We start from the raw sequence: 25,076 nt of genomic DNA, 5'->3' as shown, positions 1-25,076 counted from the left end.
GCGACGCAGCCGTGCGGCCGCTTCAGTGAATCCGCGGCTGGCTCGTACGCGAGTCGCACGAGGATCGAGCACGCGATGTCTCAGCCGAGATAACGATCGATCGATCGATCCAACGAACGAACTTGCAACCGCGAACGCAACCAGTCGCGAGCCGTGCGCTGTCCTCGCGTTCACGCAATAGTAATTCCACGCACGATTTCCTATTTCGCGCCTGCCTCCATACAGAGTAGAACTCTATTTAGTATATCTAGACCTCTTGTGGTATAAATAGAATGGCTACAAAAAGTATTGGCAAGCAACATTATTTTTGTAAACGAAGCGTCTTCTTTCATCAGATTTCGTACAGTTCATTTTCGTAGTAGATATCAAATTTGTATAGTAACATGAGAAGTACCACCGAATGATACGAAATTTAATATACTCGAAGCTGATTGATTATCGTTTATTAATTATTATGTAAATGCTGGAACAGATACAACGGTGTGTCAGTATTTTTTGTAGCTTCTAACTAGTTCTGTACTGTTGCGGAATATTGTATTATTGGTCTGAAGGAGAGGTTTATGGGGAATTAGATCGTAGTTGGTGTGACAGATATTTTGTCATTTACTAGGTCGTTCGGTAGGCTTGTATTACGACGTATTTCCTTCGCTGTATACTGTATACTCTTTATGCGCGAATGACCTGAATATCAAATAGGTTAAAATGTAAACAGTTTCCTTTTTTTTTAAGTTAATAGACGTTTATAAATAATGATCGTTTATCGTCAATATAAAGGTTTATCAAGACGTGTCTTATATTCGAAGATGCGAATTCGTACTTGGGTTTTTTCTTTAAAGTTCGTAAATCGAAGGTTCTACTTCCTGCCAGGATCGAACCTTTCAAAATAACGCAAAACAACGCAACATCTCCACGACAAGTTTATGCAGCCAAACCTCTTATTGTAGTGATTCATTCACTCTTTCGCTACCTACAGCTTTCCATTCAGATAAATGAATTTAATCAGCTGAAGATCAATCATTCGTTGTCACGTGTTAACTTACCATCATCCATCACTTGAACCCGTCTAAAATTTAGTTGTAATAAGCGCATAGTGGTTCATGGGAGTATTCGAATACCCTTAGAAATATTTTATGCACAGCATACCTATTATACAAACATTTTCAAATCTCGTTAGCACGAGACACGATTATCGTGATTTGATAAACTTCGAAACGTGTCTGAAAAACTATATATAGAAGCTACAGTACATTTATCGCAAGCGTACACTTTGTAAAGATCGTCAAAGTATTTATGCACTATACGTATTTTAATAAGCCACGATACGTAGCGAAACCACCTTTAACACTAATTGTACGTTTAAAACTACTATTTATGCCGTATACTAATTTTTCATTAAGTGTAGTTTCGCGTGTAGCCTTACAATTTCCATGTACATTTTCCAATTGATTTCAAATTTTACTATTATCATCACGATAATCGTGTCTCATTACAGCGTTCGTGAAATTTCAAGAAATGTCGCATAATGCACATAACATATTCATAAAAAAATTCTTTGATAAGTGTTCGAGTGCTTCGTGAACCACTTTAACTCCTCTACGAACGTTATTATTATTATTATTATTATTATTATTATTATTAAAGAAATAATCACGATTGCTTTCGTGATCCACCGTAGCTCATCTACAAACATTAATATTATTATTATTATTATTTATTTTTAAGCTACAATAAATGATCCATATTCCCGTAGAACAAGCGACGCGATATTTAAATAATCCCCTTTTACACAAAGCAATAACAAGTATGGAGCTATGTCCTCGTATTAACACGAATAGATGAGCAATTAAGTAGAGTTCTATTGTCCCCAATTTCTTCGTTCTTCCGACTCACTGTCTGTCCTCGTCGTTCCGCTCGATCAGGAGACTCGCTGACGTTTACCTGAACACGGTTGGCCGTTTGTCAAGAATCGACGAGCACGACGGGATAACAGCTGCGAGTGGTATGGCAGCGAGTTTTTCGTTTCCGACGGGCCACCAGCTATGTCTTCCGAGATATTTTGAGATATGTAGGTATCACAGTGGCTCGCGGTAAGTTCTCGATGGAAACCAGGACACACCTTGGTCTTCGGTGGTGGTTAGCGCTGTTGCAATCGTGAAGCCAGTTTAGCAAAGGTACTTAAGAATAAAACTATCGCCTGCAGCTCTCTCTCTCTCTCTCTCTCTCTCTCTCTCTCGAGTATTTCTCTCAAGTGGACACTGCGTTGAGGACGACTACCCGAGTCAGTATCAGATCAGTGTCCACTTGCGAGAAATACCGAAGAAAGCAGCTCGCGATAGTTTACTGTGCGTGCAAGTGGACGCGTACCTCGAAGAAGGAAACCAACTTCGTTTCCACGAGCTTCCACTCGTTGGTCCCTTTCCCTAGCGGAGTTCGCTTTTTCGTTTATTGATCTTGCCCCGAGATCGGGCTCCCGTTGTTCCGGCCGCGATATTTGCTTAGCGATTCGGTCGAATCGCTTCGGAAACGAGGCTCCTTTCCTGGAACGCGTGGGTGTATTAAACGAGCATGGAGAAACGAAGCGGAAAGAGGGACCGGGAAAGACGAGATCGAGAGCTTAGCCGATCCCGTTGGAAAAATCTCGGCACCAACCGCGATTTCACGCGTGATTATTTATAACCGGCTGCTTGTAAACACGCGTGGTTTGGCGTCCGCCGCGAACCACCATTTCTTTGCGTCGACAGTTCCGATGGACCAACGGCGAACGTTGCAAGGTTCTTGCCAGACGTCTATTTCAATGTCTCCTCGCGCAACGTCGTGCTGGACTTGCTCCGCTTTAGTTACTCGTGACATCATATCTGAGTTTTTAGGAAATTTCTAGAAGGTGGTTGGCTTTGGATTATAGTTTCATACGTTCCGGTCTTCGTTCGGTCTGTGCTAGTTTCGTTGAAAGTGGATGTTGTGCCGTAAAGTTGGGAAATAAGTTGCCCTTTTGAATTGAATGACATCGTGATTCTATATTGGAACATAGCATGTACCGTGGATCGATACTATAGTTATATTACGTTAACGTTATGTAGGACGTAACGCAACGTGTGATCACACGGAGCGCAAACTGTGTCATTTCGTTTATCCAAGTTTTAAGCGACTGACATTTTTTTACACGGTTATTTCTTAAAGCTAATTCTATAAAATATTCACGAGCAACGTCAATATCGTTGTAAAATTTGAAAATAGTTATAATAAAGTCGCTACGGTGCTTGAATATATTTAACGATATCTAAATATTTAGCTTCCAAAAAATACTTTCTCACGAATGTACGTAACAAATTAAAAGGTCTTCGTTGAAACGTACATCTAAGTGTTAAAAATTGTACAATCATCGTTGAAAGTTCGCAGCAGACCACATTCGTTCACTTTTTCTGTCATGGTTTCCTCTTAGAAGCTACGAAAAACTATTCTTCTATAGCTTCACACAAACGTGTTTCCTGTTTCTCAAGAGGGAACAAGCAGCTCTCCACAGTCTTGACGCTCGTTCTTCGCGTAAGGAGAACTCGCGAGCTGATTCGTGAATAATAAACGCAAATATAACGAAACAGAGGATAGTGAATACGATATGAAGCGGTTTCGGAAACATCCCAAAGTCAGACTCCCTCGATTCTGACAAGCTGCCAAGCATCTGAGGTCGGCTGTTACATAAGCGACGTAACGCGCGTCCGTTCGATTCGCCATCGAACAATAATTCTCGATCGCGTTTCATGCGCGCCGGATATCATGCTGGTTGCGTCTGCGAGCAACTGGAGTAACTTGCAGATCGAAACGTGGATCGGTGAACAAGCAAACGTGAACGAATGTAGAACGATGTTTGATCGTGCGATCTTTGATATATCGATCGATTGATTAACCGGAATGGTAGTAAAGTAAATAAGTGATCCAGTGTTTCCTACGTGACGAACATATTTTCGTCTTCAATCAACATTTCATTTTTCGAATTTTTAAAGGATATTTAACGAGAGAAATATATATATATGTATTCATATTGAAATAAAGAAATAAATAAATATAAATAAATGTGAAAGTTTGATTTTAAAATAAATTTGAAATAAAAAGAGATAATAATGGATAATAAGAGATAATTTTCAGATAAAAATGGGTATACCGTAAGGTACAGAGATGATATCCAATGTTTAATTCTGATACAATTTTTAAGTAAAAACAAGTATATTTTATGGTGAAAAGCAAAGTGAAATTCAAGCAGAGGTTTAATCTAAAAACAGTTTTTAATTCGAAGGTAAAACTCAGTTAAGTGACGGTTAAAGTGAGATTGAAATTGAAATTTAATTCATAAATAATTTTCGAATAAAAGGAGAAATATTATATGTACGAAGAACGAAAAATATAGCAAGATGTAGAACGATGTGAATATGTCAGTGAATATTGGTATATATTTCTCGCGGATCTAGAAGCTGTATCGAGTGTGTTTCAAGTATTCGTTTGGAAGAACTAGCAACAATTTTGAAGTTTGTGGCTGCAACGGTACTCGATCAAAATAACTGCATTTCGTTTTGAAAATATTTCTCTATACGTACAAATATTTGCGTGTTATGGCGAAGAAATATTCATACATACATCGATAACTGTCTAAATGAACATTTGAATATTGATATTCAGCTTCGAGTTGTGGAAATATAAATCTTGGCTCTGTTACGCTCTGATATTCCAATCGAAATCAATGATCGAGTATAATACGAAAAAGAATTTTCGCCAGTATAAATGTTTGCTAATTTTTGCCCACTATCGAACTTGGTATTTCTGTAAATATTCTTCATCGAAGAAAAAAACAGCATACTGATACTTCCACGAGGTGACGAGCTTTTATTCTCTAATTTTCAAAAATAAGAACAAGTTATATTAAAATTCTGATATAAATCAATGCGTACAGTAACTAAAGATTTCACGTAAACTTGATTTCCAAATAAAAATAGACCATTTGAAATTGGCTATAAAGTAAAAATAGAAAGCAAGGGAAGCCCCCAGGAAGAAAAAGTCACTACTACATTTGACTATAGAAAGAAGCCCTCTACAAAATGAAAATCATTTAAATGTAACCATAAAAAAAAAATAAGGTTGGAAAATGAAAAATCTTTTAAATTTAACCGCGAGATAAAACAATTAAGGAAGCTCCGTACAAAGTAAAAATCAAACAACAAAAGTCACGTTAATAAATCGTATAATCAAGAGAGTCGAGCGACAAAAATCGCGTTAATCGATTACACAATCAAAAGAATCGATCGATAGGGATCACGTTAATTCATCATACGATCGATAGGAACCAAACTAATTGAAATTTCCCGTATATGGTTAAAAATATCGAAGCATCATCCTGTAAGTTAAAAGTCAACTCGGTCCAAACATCGAGGTGATCGTTTCGCTGAAATCGTTAAGGGGGACGAAAAGTTTACGGTGGCCCTCGAGCTGCGAAGGTGATCGAACCCGGCGCGGCGCAAGAACGAAAACTGCTTTGGCTTGTGCACGAGAGCGCGAGAACCGGAAACATGAAGAACGCTCACCCGATTATAACAGCCACGTCGTCGTCGAGCCTGGTCAATCCGGATTCTTCGTCTTCCAATGAACCTACGGAACCGATCATCAGATTGAAGCTGGACAAGCCGCTCCACTGGGAGTGGGAGCTGACCACGTCCGCGGACAAGCTTCCTGTCATCCAGCTGTTGGACAAGGATGGTCGTCTCCTGGTCGAGACGACTGGACGAACAGCGCAGCGGGCCAGAGGCTCTTTTCGTGAGGGTCTCAGCTCGCACGAGGAGTTTCCAAGCAGCAGATCCGCAAGCGAGAAACCTTCTACCGTTCCTTCGTCCTTTTCATCTTCCTCCGCGTCTTCGACGATTGCGCTTCCTGCTCAAGGGAACAGGAACGTGGACGGATTCAGTACGAAGTTTGGATCTGTTCAATTTGGCTACAAACCGCGGAAATCAAAAAGCGAAGTCACGGTGAAGGAGAAGGAGAAGAAAAAGAAGAGTAGACATTCTGGTGGTTGCGAGAGCGCGTCGAGAGAGAGCAACGAGAAGGCAAATTCGAAAAGGTATTCCATAGGAGATTATCTAAGACAGCAAATTATAGACGACCTAAGAAATAAGAATACCGTGGGAAAGAGCGCCGAGGAGATCGCCAAGGAGAGGTGTAAGAAGGTGAAGGCTTATCTGAGGAGTCATAGCGAGACTCTGCCAAGATTGGTGCACGTGGAGGAAGAAGAACCTAACGAGGACCCACAATTAAAAATTAATGAGAACGACGATGAGATTCTTAGTCAGAGGATCAAAGACGGTTTGACCCGTCTCAGAGAAGCAATTAGGCAGGAAGATGTGAGAAGCAAAAGAGGACGCAACGATGAGAACAATTCCGTGGACAACGAATCGCACGAAGCTTCTGACGAGACTTTGAAACCGGAAGACATCAACGTTAGCAGGAAGATTGAGAACGAAGAGCTAGAAAGGGTGAGATCGTTTCTGAGAAGGAAGATTCAACAGAGGATGGAACTGGAACAGTCGAGGAGTCTGAGTCGGAGCAACACGCGTCCAGGCGTTGGAATTCAGAAGAGGTACTCGGATTACAGGCAACCGGAGGATCCGCGAGGTTATCGTACCCGAAAGGTGCGCAGCGAGACGAGCGTCATCAGGTTCGATCCTGAGATTCTTCAGAAGGACAGGCAGAAAGCGGGCAGCAGCAGGCAGATCGAGAGGGAGAGATCGTTGAGGTCCGACAGGTCGCGTTCCAAAGATTCGTTCGGGCAAAAAGCGTACCGCCGTTCCAGGAGCGAGACGATCCTCGAGGCCGCGGAAACGACTGGCACGAATCGTCGACAAAGTTCCCAAACGAGAGAGCCCGCGGAGAAACGGAAGCTCTACCGAAAAACGAAGAGCGACGTGTTGCTGGGCCAGATGGGAGGCAGCCTGGACTCGGAGCAGGAGAATCCTCCGAGGCGTGTCGGGTGCCAGGACACCGTTGAAGAGTCCTGGCGCCAGTACAAGGAGAGAAAGAAGCACGAGAGACAGCATCGCGAATCAGACGCCAGAGAAGTCAAAGAGGAAGACTTTATGAGTAAACCGAGATGGAAAGATCTTCAGACGGATCTGTGTTCTTTTAAGAATTGCAAAGTCTGTCAGAACTTGCAGAATTGTTTGAATCCATTACTGAAACAAGGAAATAGTCCCGAGAATCAAGGAACTTCGGATGATGGTCGGGTTAACTTGGGCGATTCGTTCACTGTGATTTCTAACGACGCTTCTAACGGCTCTGTCAACGATAGGCCAAGTACCAGTTTACAGGAAAATTATCTGGTTGTTGATAAGAAGCCCGACACGTCTAGGAATCATATATTAGCGAAGGTTCAAGCGAAGAATCATGAAACTAATTCCTTTAACGTGAATTCTCCGGATTGTGGTTACAGCACAATTCCCAAGAAGGCCTTCAATGACTATAAGGAGCTATACGCCCGGTCGAATGTGAAGAAAAGCGACACATTCAAGATCGTGGATGGTAGCGAGGAATTGCCATCTTTGGGGCAATGCGTGGAGCGAAGTGATTCGAAAGGAAATCTCGATGAACAATCTGCTGATAATACCGACTGTTCGAATAGTGGAGGCGTGTTAACGAACAAATCGAACGAGGACATTGCTAGAGATTACTTTAAGAGAGTGTACGAGCTGCTGAAAAAGAGGCAGGAGGAGGCGAAGAAGATAGCGGAGAAACAGGAAGCGGCGGGTTGCGACGATTCTTCGTCATCTAATTACAAGGAGAAAGTGCAAAAGAGGAGACTGCGACGGAAGAAAAAGGAACGGAGCACGCAAGGTAAGAAATGAACTACTTTGATGTTTTGTCGGTCTTTTTGAAATGCAGAAGCACGCTGTGAAGTGTGAAAGATGCTTTGTCGTGACGGAACTCAATGTGGTGCAAGTAATGAATAGGCCTCTAATTTTGTTTTGTCAGAGAGTTGCTTTCATTTAAAATTTGCAGAGGAGACGATATTAATGAGGACGACCAAAATGCTTCTTAAATATCGCAATTTATTTAATCCATAGTTAATTCCATATATTAATATCGAGTATTTTGGATAAAAATATTTTATGTACACATACGTGAATGCTTTTTTCTTTGAATTAAAACTATTTTAGATTTAAAAAATTATTTCAATTCTTAGTTATCTTATCGCTATTTGATCATAGTGAAAAGTGTAGTCATTATTTCTTGGATATATAAAATTATGCAAATATTTCATTAAGTGTTAGAAATTTTAGTTTAAGAAAATTAGAGTAAAATTATTCGACGTATGATATAATTCTAGTATGGTTAAAAAAGACGGTATTAATTGTTGCACTTATACATGGATACTTTTCTCGTTAAACTACTGTTCTTCCATTTAGTGAAACAGTTACAAAGCATAAAATTTTAAAAACGACATCTAAAATAAATTTTCTACCTACTCGAAATAAATTATGTGAATTTAACGCATCTCGGTAAGGAAAATAACTACGATAAACTCATCTACTAAAGATAAATGATAAATAAGTAATCGTCATCATCCTCTAACGATGTATTATCGCTATTATATTAAAAAAAAAAAAAAAAAACAACACGCTGACAAAAGCAAAGACAACCAACTTTTAATCTTCCGGAACATTTTCCAAGATAGATAGTTCCACTAACGTACTCTGTTAATTGCACATTTAATTAAAAGCGACAAGTTTCCTTCGAAGTGACAGCACTATTAAAACGCTTTGCACCGAACCTTACTTCGTAATTATACAAAGAGATAGAACTACGTAAAGCGAAAGACGAAGGGAAATGACTGCTACGAGAAACGAACTCTTTTAAGTGCCACAGAATTTCGACGATTTCGTGTCGCAGTGTCAAAGTGTCCGTAATTGTCTTGAAGCATGTGACCATGGTTACGTTACGTCTTTTCGCTAATGCGAAAACTTGCCCTTTAAAAGCTCAGCTTCCTATTCACCGCTATCCCGCCGTGTTTACGCGACGTTGGATTTCCTTCACGTTCTAGAAATATTCATCTTCGGCGTTATGACGAAACTTTCGCGTTATACGTCGCAACTTGCCGTTTTGTTAGTATTACACCGCGAACAATGTCGTTGCTCGATGCTACGAGGCTAATAATGGACGCAGGCGAGTTTAAAGGAAAGAAAGAAGCACAAGTGAAATGAACGTTGGGTTAATCGATGGGTCCCTCGTGTGTTTTTGCGTGGCAGGCGCTGTAAATCCTCAAGAAATCGCATGGGATAAAATAAAATCATTTCCATGCAAACGATTTGAGATGGTAGTGTAGGAGCTTTTTGGCGAATGTTGGTTTCCTTCGTTAAATGTAGAAGACCCGTTTAATCCTTTGGAAACGATTTGTTAAACAGTAAATACGATACTGTTCTTAGTTAAAATGTTGTATTTGGCATTTGTTCATTTTTCAGGGTACGTAGTTCTCCGTGTTTTTCTCTTTTAATCAAAGTTGTATTAAACATGATATTAAACGATAATTAAATGTTTTTAAATTGCACGAAGGAAAATGACGACACAAAAATGGTAAAACTTCAGACTTCTCGTATATTTCGAAATGAGATATTTTAGTTAAAAAGAGTAGAATATAATGAGCTATAATATAAATATTATTTTATGATAGAGAAATGTTATCCATTTCTTTCTTTAATTTCTGTTCTTGTACTTTTTATATATTACTTCTTATACCTATATTATTTCCTCTATTACTGTTGGTAAAAATGACAAGAATCGTTATAAAATATTCAGTAATCTTTGTAATAGTTAGTTAGAGAAGTATTATTTATTATCAACGTAAGTACTTATTATCAAAATAATAAAAATGATATTAATTTTAGAATTATAGATTAGATAAGGAATTTCGTTTAGTACTTCGAGATAGCTGTTTTAGAAATTTGATTTGGATTAGAAATTTGTAAGAAACCAAGGCTAGCTTCATAGTTAGTATTTTACTATCTTTATCATTCTACTAGAGTCGTTATTATCAAGCATTTATTGTAATTTTTAATTCTTATGTCTTCTAGGAATGGAGAACTATGATCATTAAATTATTAAATTTTCCTGTAAGGGGAAAGTTATGATCGATTGATTTCCTTTCCAAAGAAAAATCTGACCAGAAAATTATATACTTAAAGGTATAAATAATCGATAAAGGAAGTGAATTCTTTTTCAAGATTTTATTTTACGACTATCTTTATGAGTATGTGTTTAAATTTTAAAATGTCACAAGTTTCGAATATTTAGAGAAATGGGAAGGACAAGTTTAGAAACATATGTATATTATTGTACATGAAATCGCTCGTTGGGTAACGAAACACATATCCAGAAACTAAATATGAAGGATTTCAAAAAAAAATCTGCATTTTAAATTTTCCTTCCAATGACTTATTTTACTATAATTCGCAAGCTTTACCAAAAGACCAACTTAATGAATTTTCATATAAAATCTGTTACGTTTACGCTACAGTGGATACTCTCGTACCTTCTTTACATTGAAACGTCAATTGTAGGAGATGTCAGCTTTTTCATTTAGATCGATCACAATACCATAGATAATTTGCACACTGTTTTACGTGTGAAGAATTCTCGTGAAATTATTCTTTTATTATTAATTATTTATAAGCAGTACTTTATTCTAAATACCTTATATATTTTATGCACATTCTCAGCATTCCAACACATCTAAATTTCATATATGTAAGTATATAAACTTCCACGGTCTATTCGTAAAAGCATAGAACAAAAATTTGAAAATTTCGATCAATACATAACATATACACATAAAATTTCATGCAGTTTCACATATACACATAAAAGTGTACAAATATACATATGAAAATGATTCTTGGTTTTCGTACATTCTTTTCGTACAGATAAACAGAGAGAGAGAGAGAGAGAGAGAGAGAGAGAGAGAGAGAGAGGAAATTCGATCATACTGATCAAATTTTAAAGAAAAGGAGGAAAACTTGAAGAAAGTACCAGAAAACGGAATAGGGGCGGAAGTATTAAGTTTCAGTGGTGCAACTTAATTTAATAAAGTATTAACTTGTAGAAGAATCTTAGTTTCTTCGATATAATTAGAATAGTTATACGATAAGAGTTCCTCCTTTATAATATAGAGTAGAATTTGTGGAATCTGTAGGATCAGTTTTTACTAGAAGAGAAATATTCTCGTAATCCCGATACGAAAGAAATCCACTAAAAAGAAAAAGATCCTGGCGATTCTAGATTCCACGTTATTTGAATTTGAAACGTATCTGCTTGATGAGATTGCCTCCTTGAGGTAAAAGTCACTGTTTGAATTTATAAAGAATGTTGGACTTTGCAAGAAGTTTCTAATAGATATTCTGAAAATGATGGGTATGTAAACGAAGACCATTCTATCGAGATTATAAAATTATAGTCTGTTTGAATCTTTCTTCCGAAATGTTCGTCCGAAACTATTAGTTATTAGTTCAATTATTAATTTATAAAAGTAATAACCGATCAGGAACACATGTTATAAGCCGTTATTAATATTTTGTGTCATTTTATTTCCTTTCGTTTCTTCAATTTTAATTTGCACGAAGAGATGAACCGGCGATTTAAAGTGACGCTAAAGTTTAACGTCAAATCAATAAATATATTTTCCAACTAATAAGGTAATATATTTTTCCAAATATCAATTTCTTAGAATTACATACTTTTTATTGTAACCGTAATTCTATTTCTATAGTTCGTTTTATCATCTTTTTAAATAATTTTTTTATTGTAATATGCTTTTATTGGAGGCATCTCATTTGATTGTTTCTATGTTTTCATAGAAAATTTTAGATTCCATACAAGTATCGTAACTTTTATGACAGTTATAAAAGAAATGGGTGTAATTTCTGCCAATTCATATAATTTATGATCGATATTCCAATAACAATGCCCTCCATCCGTTCAAATATTGATTTCCAAAGTAAGAACTAGTTTAACTAGTGCAATTGCTCTCCTTTAAACGATACATTAATAACGCAATTAATTATGATAATGAATCCAAATCAATCACAACTTTAACATAAATTAAACATAAATTTATAGGACGAACATTTATGAGACGCATAGGAGGCAGAAAAATACTAATCTTTGAAAGGCCAGACAATAATTTTTACAGTGTACAGGTACGTAGATGTTTTGAATGTTTGTCCATGAAATTCTTCTCGATAGATAATAAAAGTTGAAATAATAACGGAGTATATGTCATTGAAAACTTGGTCACGATCACGTAAGTTGTTAGATATAGCGGACATTCAATTCTCATTGGAAATTGGATTACGCGCTCTTTGAAGCTTTTAGTGATTTCTCGAGCCGGGTATTTCAACCAAATGTCCAGCGAAATAAAGGTCGGATTAAAGTGGCTTTTAAACGCTTGCTGACATTTCAGCTATCGTTCGATAACGTCGCAAACGAATTTGCAACCTGGAAATAAACCGAATAAATCGTCGAACTAATCGATAATACTTTGGCTAATTCGATTAACGTGGAATGCTGCGCGTTTCAAATTGTGTACACATATCGGTAGAGGAAGCTGGTTCGTCGATAAAGGAATAAGTGTAATTAACAAGGTAAAGATCAAACCGATATTTCTATATTCAATTTCAAGATATTTGAAATATATTTATGTTACGATATACAGAGAGAATATTCTGTTTTCTGATTATCTTAGTTTTAGTTAAATATCGATTGGTATCGGTTGCATCGAAGTATTTAAAAAATAATTAAAAAGATTATAGAGAAGAAAATAGTATAGAAAATACAATATCATAATTGAAAAGAGGAAGAATATCATAATATCATTATCATTATTGATACATCATCGCTTACATATAATACTTTTTTTTTTTTTTGACAAGGAAAAAAATGGTGAAACTTATGAAACGATACAAGAAGTATCCCGCTGATCGTCTTTTCTACGTTGTTCAAAATACCTACTTTAGCGAGATTAGCGAGAAATATAAGAAAATTATGTAATAATCAATTTCCGGAATTTGAAAGTCAAGGAATCGAAAATAATTACGTACTGAGGAAACGGTCTGAGAAAAGTTGATTGCGGGAAAACAGCGGGATAATTTTGGGCAGACGTCGTCATGGCCGTCTCATCTGACCGTCGCAGACAGCCGTTGGTCCTTGGTGACGGGCTTTCAGCCAAACAGATTAGTACCGCTCCTTCTACCAGGAAGTCTCGTGAAAATCAGCGGAAAGCTCCGCAACGAATCTCGTTGATACAATCTCCCTTTCAGCAGTTGTCTTTCGACTTTGGTCTTGTTTCTTGTCCCTCTGCGGGAAATGATCGTCGACTTCTTCTCAGAACCTTTCAAAGGACGAGATAATTGGCACAGTCTCCTTTCTCGTCAAACTTCCCTGTGAAACTGGGCTACGAACGATTGAAAAGGACAATGGGATTTGTTTTGGTTTCTGGTCCTTACTTTTGTCTCTTAACCGTTGAAAGATGATGCAGGCTTTATTGAGGTCTCATTTCAAGGGGAATCGAAACTTTCTAACGTAACAGAATTAGCAGAATAGGTTTTGTATATGTATCGTAGAAGCTGCAAAATCAAGTGTTTTTGTTCTAGCAATTAAGGAACGTTGCGAATGTCATCATGTGACTGTGAAATGTGTATGCATTTATGAAAAATTTACAGTGGCCACGAGAAGTATATTCAATTGTTTTTTTTTTATCAGGCTCTGCGTTTCATTTTCACAGTATCGGATTTTTGTAGGTAGATAAAAGTGTTGCTAAATGATACACAATAAACTTGGATCTAATTAATTAGTAACAAAATCAGTGCTGAAATAATAACTAAAATGGCTTGCGAATGCTTTTTACAGACACTGTATAGCTGCGAAAATTGAAAGAATACAATTGAATATACAAAATGTATAAAATAGACAAAATAGCGTACTCGTAATATCTACGTCGTAAAAGGAAAAGAAAATTTGATCATCCTTCGAAATGTGAAATAATTAGAAATTCGTTTGTAGTCTGAATAAAGAAAATTAAGTATTAAGGTATGATTAACTTGATTGATGGCTTATACAGCAATTGCATTTTTTATTCAAAGTGTGTGACAAGTGATTTGAAAAATCAATAAATACGTAAAAATAATGACTTTAGAATAAAGTACTATTTCCAGAATAGAACTGAGAAGAATAATAGAAACTGTAGATTGAGATTTAAAGCTTCGCGGCTATGTGATTTTTAAAAATAGAACAGGATCCTAATTTAGTGTCGTGACATAAAACTGAATGGGGTAGAAAATTAAGTTAAAAAAATACGGAAGCGAGATACATCTACTGGCAACGAATTTTTTGTAAGGATTTTCGAGTCTTTTCGGTAAGATTTATTCCTGTTTCCCTTTTCGATTTCATGTTTCTTTTCTAATTTGTTATTTCAATAAATTTTCAAGGAAATTTTAAATTACAGTTATGTACGGTCTCCTTTTTAAAACAATGAACTGTTAAAACCTACTGTTTGTAATAAACTAGGAAGGTAATGTTACAAAAGAATTATTTTTGACCTAAATAAGGTTCTCTAAGGCTCTTTAAGCTGTGTCTAATTATTTATAAACCTTTACAAAGCTAAATAAATATCATAGATATTACAAATAAAAACATTCTCATATATTCAAATTTAGATGAATGAGTCAGAATTATTTCTATTTTTAAATCAATCAAATTTTAAATAATCTGCAATTCTGTAGTCCAATATTATTTTCAAGTAATGTTGTCACTACCATATAGTTTAAATGCCGATCCAATATAACGTTACAAAAATGAGAGCAGAAACAATTATTGAAACGTTCCATTCCAATTTTAATTAATTATTTCTATCCAATAAATTAAACACAATCTATTTAACCTACGCTCTCTGAGGTTAAATACTTTATAATACGATAACGTAAGGGTACAATAATACAATACAAAGATATAGATTCCTTCATAATTAATTAACCGCAGCATAATTATCACTTATTAATTTGTGATCTAGAATACAAATTTATCAATAATTTATTGATATATTAAATCTCGTTTCGTCTTGAATGAAATGCTTATGAAACGTGATAGAATTAAATAATTAACAGAATAATCAACCATAGCTGTTTCAACTTGTGATTTTTAATAAAAGATGAATCGTAACCGATCGATCAAAATATCAAGACCCTTTTCTGTTTAGATTAAACATGTTCTTAGACTAAGCACGAAAAACAGGAAAATCTGTGACGGATTAAGGAATAGAAGAAACACATAGTCATTTATTAATGAGATGTCGCGGCTATGGCACGGCTAGACATCGCGACCCTCCACTAAATATTCAAGAGAGGAGCCGGAATACGGTAGATTCTCAGAGGCAAAATGAAACTCTTTTGATCGCGGCATATCCGCCGTCAAAGTGTCTGAGAGACGGCGAAAATCGTATTTTACTAGCGGCTATGTCGCTACTAAAGGAAGGATTACATTGGATTGGCAATGGTTCGCGTGTGCGTTAAGACGAGAATGGAACTTTTGAGCTTGTAAGTACTTCGCGTTGCTAGCTAATGCTGGATATGTGTAAGCTGTGGAAAGCTTATTACATAATTTACGGTATTCCCAATATGATAACAAAGCTGCCGTTTTAATAACACAATCATGCGTTTATGTACTTTAATCCGTTGTGTGTTGCATTATTAGACAGCAGATATTTATTCAGCTATGGGAAATACAACGCAAAAATTTGCAGAATGTACATAATACAGAAAACTGTCAAGTTGGAGCATAAGAGACGTTGTTTTTTTTTCCAGCTTTTTGTAGCTTTTCCAAGTCATCATACATAGACATATTTAACCAAAGTAATAACTTCTATTTTTTGTCGAATCAATGCACGTTCGTAATGACTAAATATGTACATGGTTTTATTCTTTCAAATTGAGGAAAATTATCAATCCTGCGATTAAACAAACCTTGAAATGGGTCTGTGAGTGTCTCTGTTTACGGTTCTGTAACCGTGTACATTAAAAAGGTTGTTTATAATAAATAGAATAGCGCGGATCTCTTTGACCTTCTTCAAATGCCTTAGGCACATGGGTATCGAAGAGACATAATCAAGATTTACGAAGAGTAGATAATCGACTGTTTACATATTTTCTTAAAATGTATACTTGTACTAAACATTTCCCAGTACGTTTGTAATTTGACCAATGTTGTCGGATTACATTGTGTTATGTTTGAGTGTTTTCTATGACACACACGAGCTACTGTATTATAGAATGTCATCGAATATTATGATTATTTATAACGACCAACAATGTGGTCGTAATATTTCTATGATAAATTTTAGTAACGTCAAGTAGACGTGATTTATGGAAAATGTCTCCTTTTCTCTTCTGTTTCTTTCTTTAATACGGTTGATATATAATGATACAATGACAAAATTATTTTTTATCAGTACTTTCTCATCGGTAATTTCACAATTTCGGGATAGAAATATACAATTTCCAGACTAGATTAATTATAGAAAATTTAGTTTATGTATTCTGAACACTTTACCCGTAAAATATATATCTTTTTTTAACAGAAGAACACAGATATATAAAAATTGAAAGAAATATCGAATTTGTATGTTTTAAAGGAATTATTATAATAACGTCATAACATTGAAAAGGTTGCTCTGAAAATGTAATATTTGAATAGAAGGGCATGCTCGTCAACGTTGCTTTCATTGCCTTGATAAAGCGGTCGTTTGAAATATTGTGTATAGCTAGAATAATTTGCGAAACTGGAATGGTTTGTCCGTTGGTGCTTGAAATATCTTTTAATTGAGAAATTTGATGAATTATTCATGATCCTGGCATTGTGTTTGATATTTTTATTAATACTCTTATGCAGTACCATTCGATCAACGCGTTAATATGTGGAAAATTTCTTGCAAAACCGGCATTAGTGGAATAGCGTGATACGAATTCTGTGGCTTTGCTATATTTGGCAGAATTCTACCAAAGCAAGAGAAACTTCTGTGTAGCCTGACTCTGCAGAACTAATTTCCCAAACGTGCTCGTATATTGCTAATTACTGGCGGAATTACTGTATTTAAAATATTAATTTTGCTAAACCGGAGATAATTATAATTTCAAGTCTTTAGACTCGCTAGAAAATATTCTACGTTTCTTCGATTCTTCGTTCTATTTATTTTTTTCATTATTCGTATTACATTCCTATATACTTCTTCCATATACATATTTCGTATATACACTTGTATATGTATCTGTATTTCATATACCAAACATGTGTAAAAGGACAGCAATTAATTTTACGTATAATGCTAAATCCTTGAAATCCCATATCCAAAGAAACGCTACGTATTATTTTAAAAAATGTTGAAGAATTTGAATTCGTTAAATTCAGATACGAGTTTTTAAAAAATACATAATAAATCTCTGAAGGTTTATAAAATGTCAACCAAATAACTAATATCACGATAATCAATATTTTTTTAATATTCAACAAAGTGGTAGAAACGCGTATTTAGTTTAAAAAAATATAAAAAATAGGAAAATATTAAAAAAATAGGAAAACATGACCTACTTCTTTCGTACTTTTCTTGTATTTCGTTGTTATTATACGTTGATGTTCAGTAAGAGAACAAAAATTTATATACATTTCATACCTTAACTTGAATGTCATCATTGACATCATACGTGACGTGTTTTTTTGTTAATATCAAGAAAGAGGAGAAACACGATAATTTGCAATTCCTGTTTGTTTTCAGTAGAAAAGCATTAAATGATATGAAAAATCAGGAGAAATATAAATTCATCTCGCTGTTTCCGTATAGCCTTTACGTTTATTTTCATTAAAATGTTGCAAAATATATATTTTTTGTATCTGATAGCGGAAATCCTGAGATCTTTAGAATAAAGAGATAATTAGTTTCTAAATCACTCATTTTGAATTCTTAATGATTTTATTCAAATTGTTCAAATCCTCGATACGCATCAGTTTCTCTTATTTTATCGAACCCACCAAGTATCTGATCATAATCGTTTGCAATTTATGCCTGTTCTATCGGTTCCAGAAGCGTCGTGCACGAATCGAACGAAATGTTCGAGCGTGAAATGGATATTATAACATAACAATTCAGCCAGCTCGTATTCAAAACGCATTTCGCATATCGTTCTGGCGACGCTGCTTGCGTTTCTGTTGGAACTGTTGGCATTACATCTAAAGTGTTTAGTAGTTCTTGTCGCGTAACTATCGGTTTGATCTCGACGTTAGCGTACGGACGTTTGCATGTAAACGGAAACATCAACTTGTTGCTAGACGCGCGGGGTGATACAGCATTTGACGTTGGCAAAGGAACAATTGGCGAGCGCCATTCCTTCTGCTATAAATCGCGTTTCGTTTAAACATTCTCGGGATATTTGCAGCGCGCGGAATTCGAACCATCTTTCTCCATAATCTTTCCTGCAGTAAGAATGGATGTGAAACAAATTGAAATCTTGTATTTCGGTTTTTAACGAATAGCTAAAGCTTTTTCCCAAAGCAAATGATTTATGAATGCGTTAATAATTCACTAATAATAATAATTCATTACGGAATTAACTATATTAGTAAAGTATGGTTTGTAATATTAGTAATTCGACAAACTAGAAATTATAGCTTTTGAATTTCTATAATTTTACAATTTTAAGGTACGTAGGACAATCAAATGGCAATTTGTTAAATTCTTTTGCACAATTCAATTTCTTTCGTTATGAAATTTACTGCTGTTACGGAAAAATTTGTATTAATACTGATAATTTATCAAATTTCACTGGCATAGAACACATGGAAAGATTAAATCGGTTTGATAAGAAGTAAATACGAAAAATGCAATCAAGAATTTAATTTCTTATATAGTAGAAAAAAATGAAGAGATGTTACTGGGAAAAGAATATTTAGCAATCTATTTGTCAATATTTGTTAAATATTATAGTTTAAATTTTCCATATATATTGTATTTACGTATATATTTACATATATGTACACACATATTTATATCATAGCATTTTACATCTGAAGAAGTTCAGTATTTTTAGTTAGTTCAACATTATTATGTTTGCTTGGAAACTTTTTGCCAAGCGTAATAGAATTTTGAGATTCACGATGATTTTTACTTTCACGAAGTTTTTTAAAATAGCAGAAGACTTCATAATAGTTTACTATCGTGACACGAAACATAGCTACGTAGGGTCAACTTCAAGAGTTATAAAAATAAAATGCACAGACCTATGACAATCGTTCTCTACTTTTTGCGATCTTTCTTTCTGGATGAGTTTCCTCTTATTTAGTTTCCCTTAGTTTCATAAGTCGAATGAGATTTTAAAGAGTCGTGACCTAAAATGTATTTTGCTTTTTTACCTTTCCCCGGAGTCGGTGTAATTTTAAAATTGCACTTTGTAAGAAATGTGAAAGAAGAAATATCATGGAAAAACATGCGCAGCTTTTACATGCTTCCATAGATTAGAAAAATAAGTGGTGAATTTTAACTTCGAACTTCATATTTCTTTAAAACTTTACGAGTATGTGCTAGTTGTAACGACAATATATTTGCGCTTATATTTAGTAACTTAGTAACTTATATTTAGTATATTTAGATGTTTCAAAGAAAATTAAAGGAAAAGAGAACGAAATAGAATGAAATCGGTTCTCGCCTTTGTTATTATTTCTGTGAAACAAAAACATAATATTACGCACAATGTCTTTCGGACTTTATATTTCAATATCTTCCAGATTGTTTGTAAAAATCCGCATGAAATTGACCAGAGAAAAACTCGCTTTGAACAATTTTTCCGCTTTCTCGTGCAGGAATTTTTATTTCAAATTTCCTGGTTTTCTGGTATAGATATTTGTTGGAATATTTTACAGCTTCAAATAGAAACGAGATTTCTCTGAAATCTTTTGTCTTCTTATTATTAAGGTGAATATGGAGTCGGATAAAATCTTATTTATGATATTTGGTTAATACGTACCTACTATATTTTTGGTACGTGTTTATACGTGGCATGCAACGTAAATGTATCGCAGAGTTGAAATTTTTCAAGCACCTACACATGCAGCGGTGCGCAGCGGTTCTAATCATTGCAAGTAAATTGCTGCTATCCAAGCTGGTTTTTGCAATCCTGTATCAAAGCCTCTTCCGTACGATAAGGAGGGATTAACGAGAGTCCCTTGTGGGCTTCTCCCTTTAATCAAAACACGCATCGTATCAACGAGGGTACAGGTTGTACACGATGTATGTTCACGGTACGTGCACGCAAACCAAACTCAGACCAAAATGGTCGGTTAAAAGAGGCGCAGAAACGGAAACAAGAAGCTTGATTCAACGTGAAAACGTGCATTGGGATGCAATTATTTTGTAATTTTTCTCAATAATATCTTGTTAAGTAGATTCGTTCTTTTGACAGATTCTATTTTACAGCTTTTGCGTCCGCAGAATAGATGGTATACGTATATGGTTTGAAATTGAGGGAGAAAAACGTGAATCTTGTTTGATGAGATATTTAAAATTAAAAAGTTAATGAACTTCTTTTGTGTATTTTATCTTCTGTGTATTTATGTGTTATAGTACTGTAAAATAATTTTATATAAATGTACAAAGTATATGTTTATTTTTATTTTAGCTTCTGCATATTAAGAAACTGAGGATCTTTGTGCAAAGTTAAACATATGTTATACCGTTTAGGGGGTGAAGCGAATCTCTATTTAAATTTCATTTTATCGTTCTCGTAAAAATGTAATTTGCAGAAATATCCGCAATCTAAATATTAATTATTTTTATCCATAAAATATCCAATAATTCATGTATTTAATTTCTGACTAGGTATAGGTTTAATGATTGAACATTTTATTGCTTGCAAATTGAAGTAAATTTAATATAAGTAAAATATATTTGTCGAATAGCAAAATAATTGTTTCTTCGTTCCATTTACCTATAAAAGAGTAGAAACTTCTAAATTTATAAAACTATCAATCATTAGAGGAATGTTATTAAAAATCCTTAGTTTCTTATCGATCAGTAGATTAAGTGGTTTATTAAGATAACTTTTATACATGTAATAATAGTTAATAATAAAGTTATTACTATCAGTTTCATATATTAATGGATAATATTAATTAAACAACTTCTCTGTTTAAAGAATTATTTTTTCAAATTGTGGAATTTTTATTAAATTTTTTGAAGATTATTCTTCTTATTCTATCGTAGAAAGCTAGTCTTTGGTTAGGAAAGGATGACGGAAGAAAAGTAGTTTCTATCCTATCAACGAAAGGTCACCTCGTTTCCTCGAATTTAAGGTTCGCGTAATCCTAGAAGTGCTTATGTAGGATGTTACACTCTCAACTTACTCGTCAGCATCTCCAAAAAATAGGATTCTCTAAAAACGGATTGTTGAGCTTCGGCAATGAGATCTCATGTACAAGAAATTTATATCCTAATAAGGTTCTCAAAAGGTGATTATCATTCTCTTGATCTCCGGAATTATTTTACGACCATAGTTCCTTTGACTACAAATATTACAACGCGAAGGTATAATACCTTGAATCATTCTGCACCTGTTCCTTGAAATGTGACAAATAGATCGCAGATGTATGTAAGTTCATATTTTTTATGAATATGGTTAAATAATACAACGAGTATTTTACTTGAAATATTTTATATATTTTTACATATCATTATACGCTCCATATATTTTCATATATTTATTTTCCATAAATGAATAAATATCTGCAGTCTAATGATAAATCAAACATTGCAACAGAAAAGATTTTTAAAAGAAATCAATCTTTTCTAAAAAAAAATGGTAGAACTTATTCGATGATAAATTTAGGAAAAGGTAACTTCTTTTCGGAAAGCAAAATATCTAATTTTGAAAAATTAAAAATAAATTTACTTATGTATAATGATATGTTACTCCTCGTCTTACGGTAGATGTAAAAGAAAAATAACTTTAATTTATTGTAAAATATATATGTTTATCTGATTCATTTGAATATAGTTTCACAAGTGATGAAGCAACCAAAATATCTGGAATATTCCATTTTGTCATGACACAAAAGATTTTATAACGCTCGAAGATGACTTTTGGGAGATGAAGAAATTATTTTTGTCGCATATAAGAAGCACGGCCAATTTTCTGCGGTCAAGGATTATTTTCGGAAGCAAACACGACGGTAATTTGTCTATACGCATAGCCGACTTTATTTTACTCGAATAAAATATTTAGACTATATTAATAAATCCTAACGATACGAACGAGATTCTACATAAAAGTTAGTTGTTTGCCAAACTCGTGTATTTACTACATCATTTGTACATATACATATTTTCTATGAAACGGATCATTCTTTCTCTATTAAATATAAATAGAACTACATCTCACAACCTACCACAGTCTGCTTCCTATGCGAAATAAAAAGTAAAAAGAAGATTAAAACTATAAAGGAAAGGAATTGTATAAGACTTTAAACATATTTTTCTACTAAAATTTTCATTCTATGCGATGTTTTCTATTTTCATTTTTTGACTTTGTTTGATAAAGATAAAGATAATTTGATTTTCCTTCTATTCATGTCAGATATCATTAGGTAGTACCAATCTTCAACTGATCAAAGAATACAAGAACACAAAGTTCACATTTAATTCAAACAACATTTAATGCAAGTACAAATACGTCATTTTGACGTCCTTTCTATCGTATGAATTTTTGAGACTTTCTGACAGTTCACTACCAGAATCACCAGTTTCCCGTATAATACACGTCTCATAATATTTGTAATATTACTATATAATAACATACTGTCGTTAGTAAAACAAAAATATTTAACACTCAAGAATAAAAATTATTGATAATTAAACTCCGATACTGGATTATACAAAATATCGTATGCCAAATTTATCGACGAATAGAAAAGAAAATATCCTGTCAAAGCGGAAAATTCAAAACGGAGCATGTCGACTGTCCATTAACTTATCAATTTAAAAATTCGAAAGAACTACAAATTGTGTACCACATTACGTTTATATCGATTCGACGATACACAGGTACGTACGATTTTCATGCTCGTTTCGAAGAAAACGAACACAAACTGTATTGTTTTACGACGTCTTCTTCGAAAGTGAATTTGGCGATGGGCCAGGCGTGGATCGCTGAGTCGTCGTTGATTTTACTTCATGACAGGGTAATAGATTTCGCATGTCGGAACAAATATTGAAATGAGACTAGGAGAAAAAAATGGACGTAGTGCACGAGGCCAGGCTGTACCTTGTTACCTAATTTCCCGGCACGAATCGATCGGAAGGACGAACTTTTTATTTCCGGCTAATTGGCAGCTCATTATTTCGAGATCGAACTCGAGGTACTCGCGCATGAGTCACTGGCGAATTATCGATAGAGACATCGATGACGTACACAGGATGTCCTGAATTCGAACGTGATCGTTTTGACGTCGTTCTAATCCATCAAGGAGACTTGTTTAGGGATAGATGGAAACATTGAACTTCTAGCATCTTGGCATTGAGTTGGTGTGAGTAGACTTTGGCGTGTTGGATGAATACGAAAAGTGATATGATAATAAATGTGTATATTTAGTTTATTAAGGTGTAACGTTCCGTTAACATACCAATATTTCATTTATAATTTTCTTTTCAGTTATTTATGTTTCAGTTATTCTTATGATTATTAAATTCTCCTTGAATTTTTTAACATTCTAGTTATGGGAGATAATTTTAAGAATATACGTAATATATTTTTCGTGATTATTTTTCTTTTTATTATTATTATTAATATTATTATTTTGATCTGTATAAAACTTTACTAAATCCACTTTACTAAAACATTATTTTGAGGAAATTAGGGTATCTATTTATATAATAGTAAACATTAACATTTTTAAATCATGGAAGTTTTTCTTGGATTTCTGCAAAATATCTATCGATCTAATACACTATTGTCTCTATACTATACGCAATTGATCGAAAATCGCGATTCCCTGACGATGAATTATCGCGTAGAGTGTAGGGCACTCGATTGTATGTATGTGATAGATGTGACTCACCATTTTTCCGGATATGAAGGAAAGTCCGAGTGAAAGAGAGTGAAAGAGAGAGAGAGAAAGAGAGAGGGAGAGAGATCCGAAAGTGGGCTTGACGAAAAGAAACATATTAGTTGGATAATGTTAATGCAACAACGCACTTCTTTCTTTTTCCATTTCTCGTTGCACGAATCTTTTATCAGTGTAATAGCGAAGCATTTCTGATTAAAACAGAACCAAACACGATATAAGTAATTTGAAGCATATTTGCTTATTTAATGATGTTAACTTATTTTCTTTCGTCTATTAAATATATGTACATACATGGAAATGAGATTTAAACTATATCGTGTTTGGTCTCATTTTAATCGGAAAAATCTGACAAATACCTCAGTAAAAGTTTTATTTAAAAAGAATTAGAAATAAAAAGGTTTCGTTATTGCCTCACGAATAATTAGTTTCGTTTCATGGACAATTGAATTCGGTTTAGGTCGCACTACACAGCCGTCGAACTTCATGGTGTGTCAAAGGGAATACTATGACCCATTGAAAGGAACTTGGTCCTAGATGTGGGGGTGACTACCGGTCATTTATGAGGAACAGGCGATCAATAATCGACTGTACAGTTTTTGTTTCTTGATGAAACAATATGCAAGTTACTTTATGTACCTTTTTCAACAATGTTGCATTTATGCAAACTTTACTCATTATTCCACTGTTTAGTTTTCGTAAGATGGTTAAGAAGTGTGATTTTTGAAAATATTTGTTAAGCAGAATACTATATAGCGGCAATGAGTATTTAATTCAAATATGTAGAAAGGAGCAACCTTTTTTACAAATGAATCTTATCCTTTTTCAAATGTTATTAATATTTTATTTTATATTAATTCATCCTATATAGAAAAAGTTCTGGGTTTACAATTTATGCTATTAAC

At 34.4% G+C, this 25,076-nt stretch overlaps 1 protein-coding gene across 2 annotated transcripts in view; it reads left to right on the top strand.

The window, feature by feature from the left end:
- Positions 1–2,770: 2,770 nt before the first annotated feature.
- LOC126867694 (uncharacterized) overlaps positions 2,771–25,076 on the top strand; it is a 226,174-nt gene continuing 203,868 nt past the window's right edge. Inside the window, exon 1 of one of the 2 annotated variants that reach the window (XM_050622501.1) lies at positions 2,771–7,863. In XM_050622501.1, coding sequence (XP_050478458.1) covers positions 5,553–7,863 — 2,311 coding nt within the window. In that variant the 5' untranslated portion in view covers positions 2,771–5,552. The remainder of the gene's footprint in view (positions 7,864–25,076) is intronic. The other variant, XM_050622500.1, reaches the window with a different exon arrangement.

This window comes from Bombus huntii, chromosome 7 (assembly GCF_024542735.1).
Source record: "Bombus huntii isolate Logan2020A chromosome 7, iyBomHunt1.1, whole genome shotgun sequence".
Classification (NCBI taxonomy): domain Eukaryota; kingdom Metazoa; phylum Arthropoda; class Insecta; order Hymenoptera; family Apidae; genus Bombus; species Bombus huntii.
The sequence above is the reverse complement of the archived record's forward strand: the minus strand, read 5'-3'. Positions and strand labels throughout refer to the sequence as shown.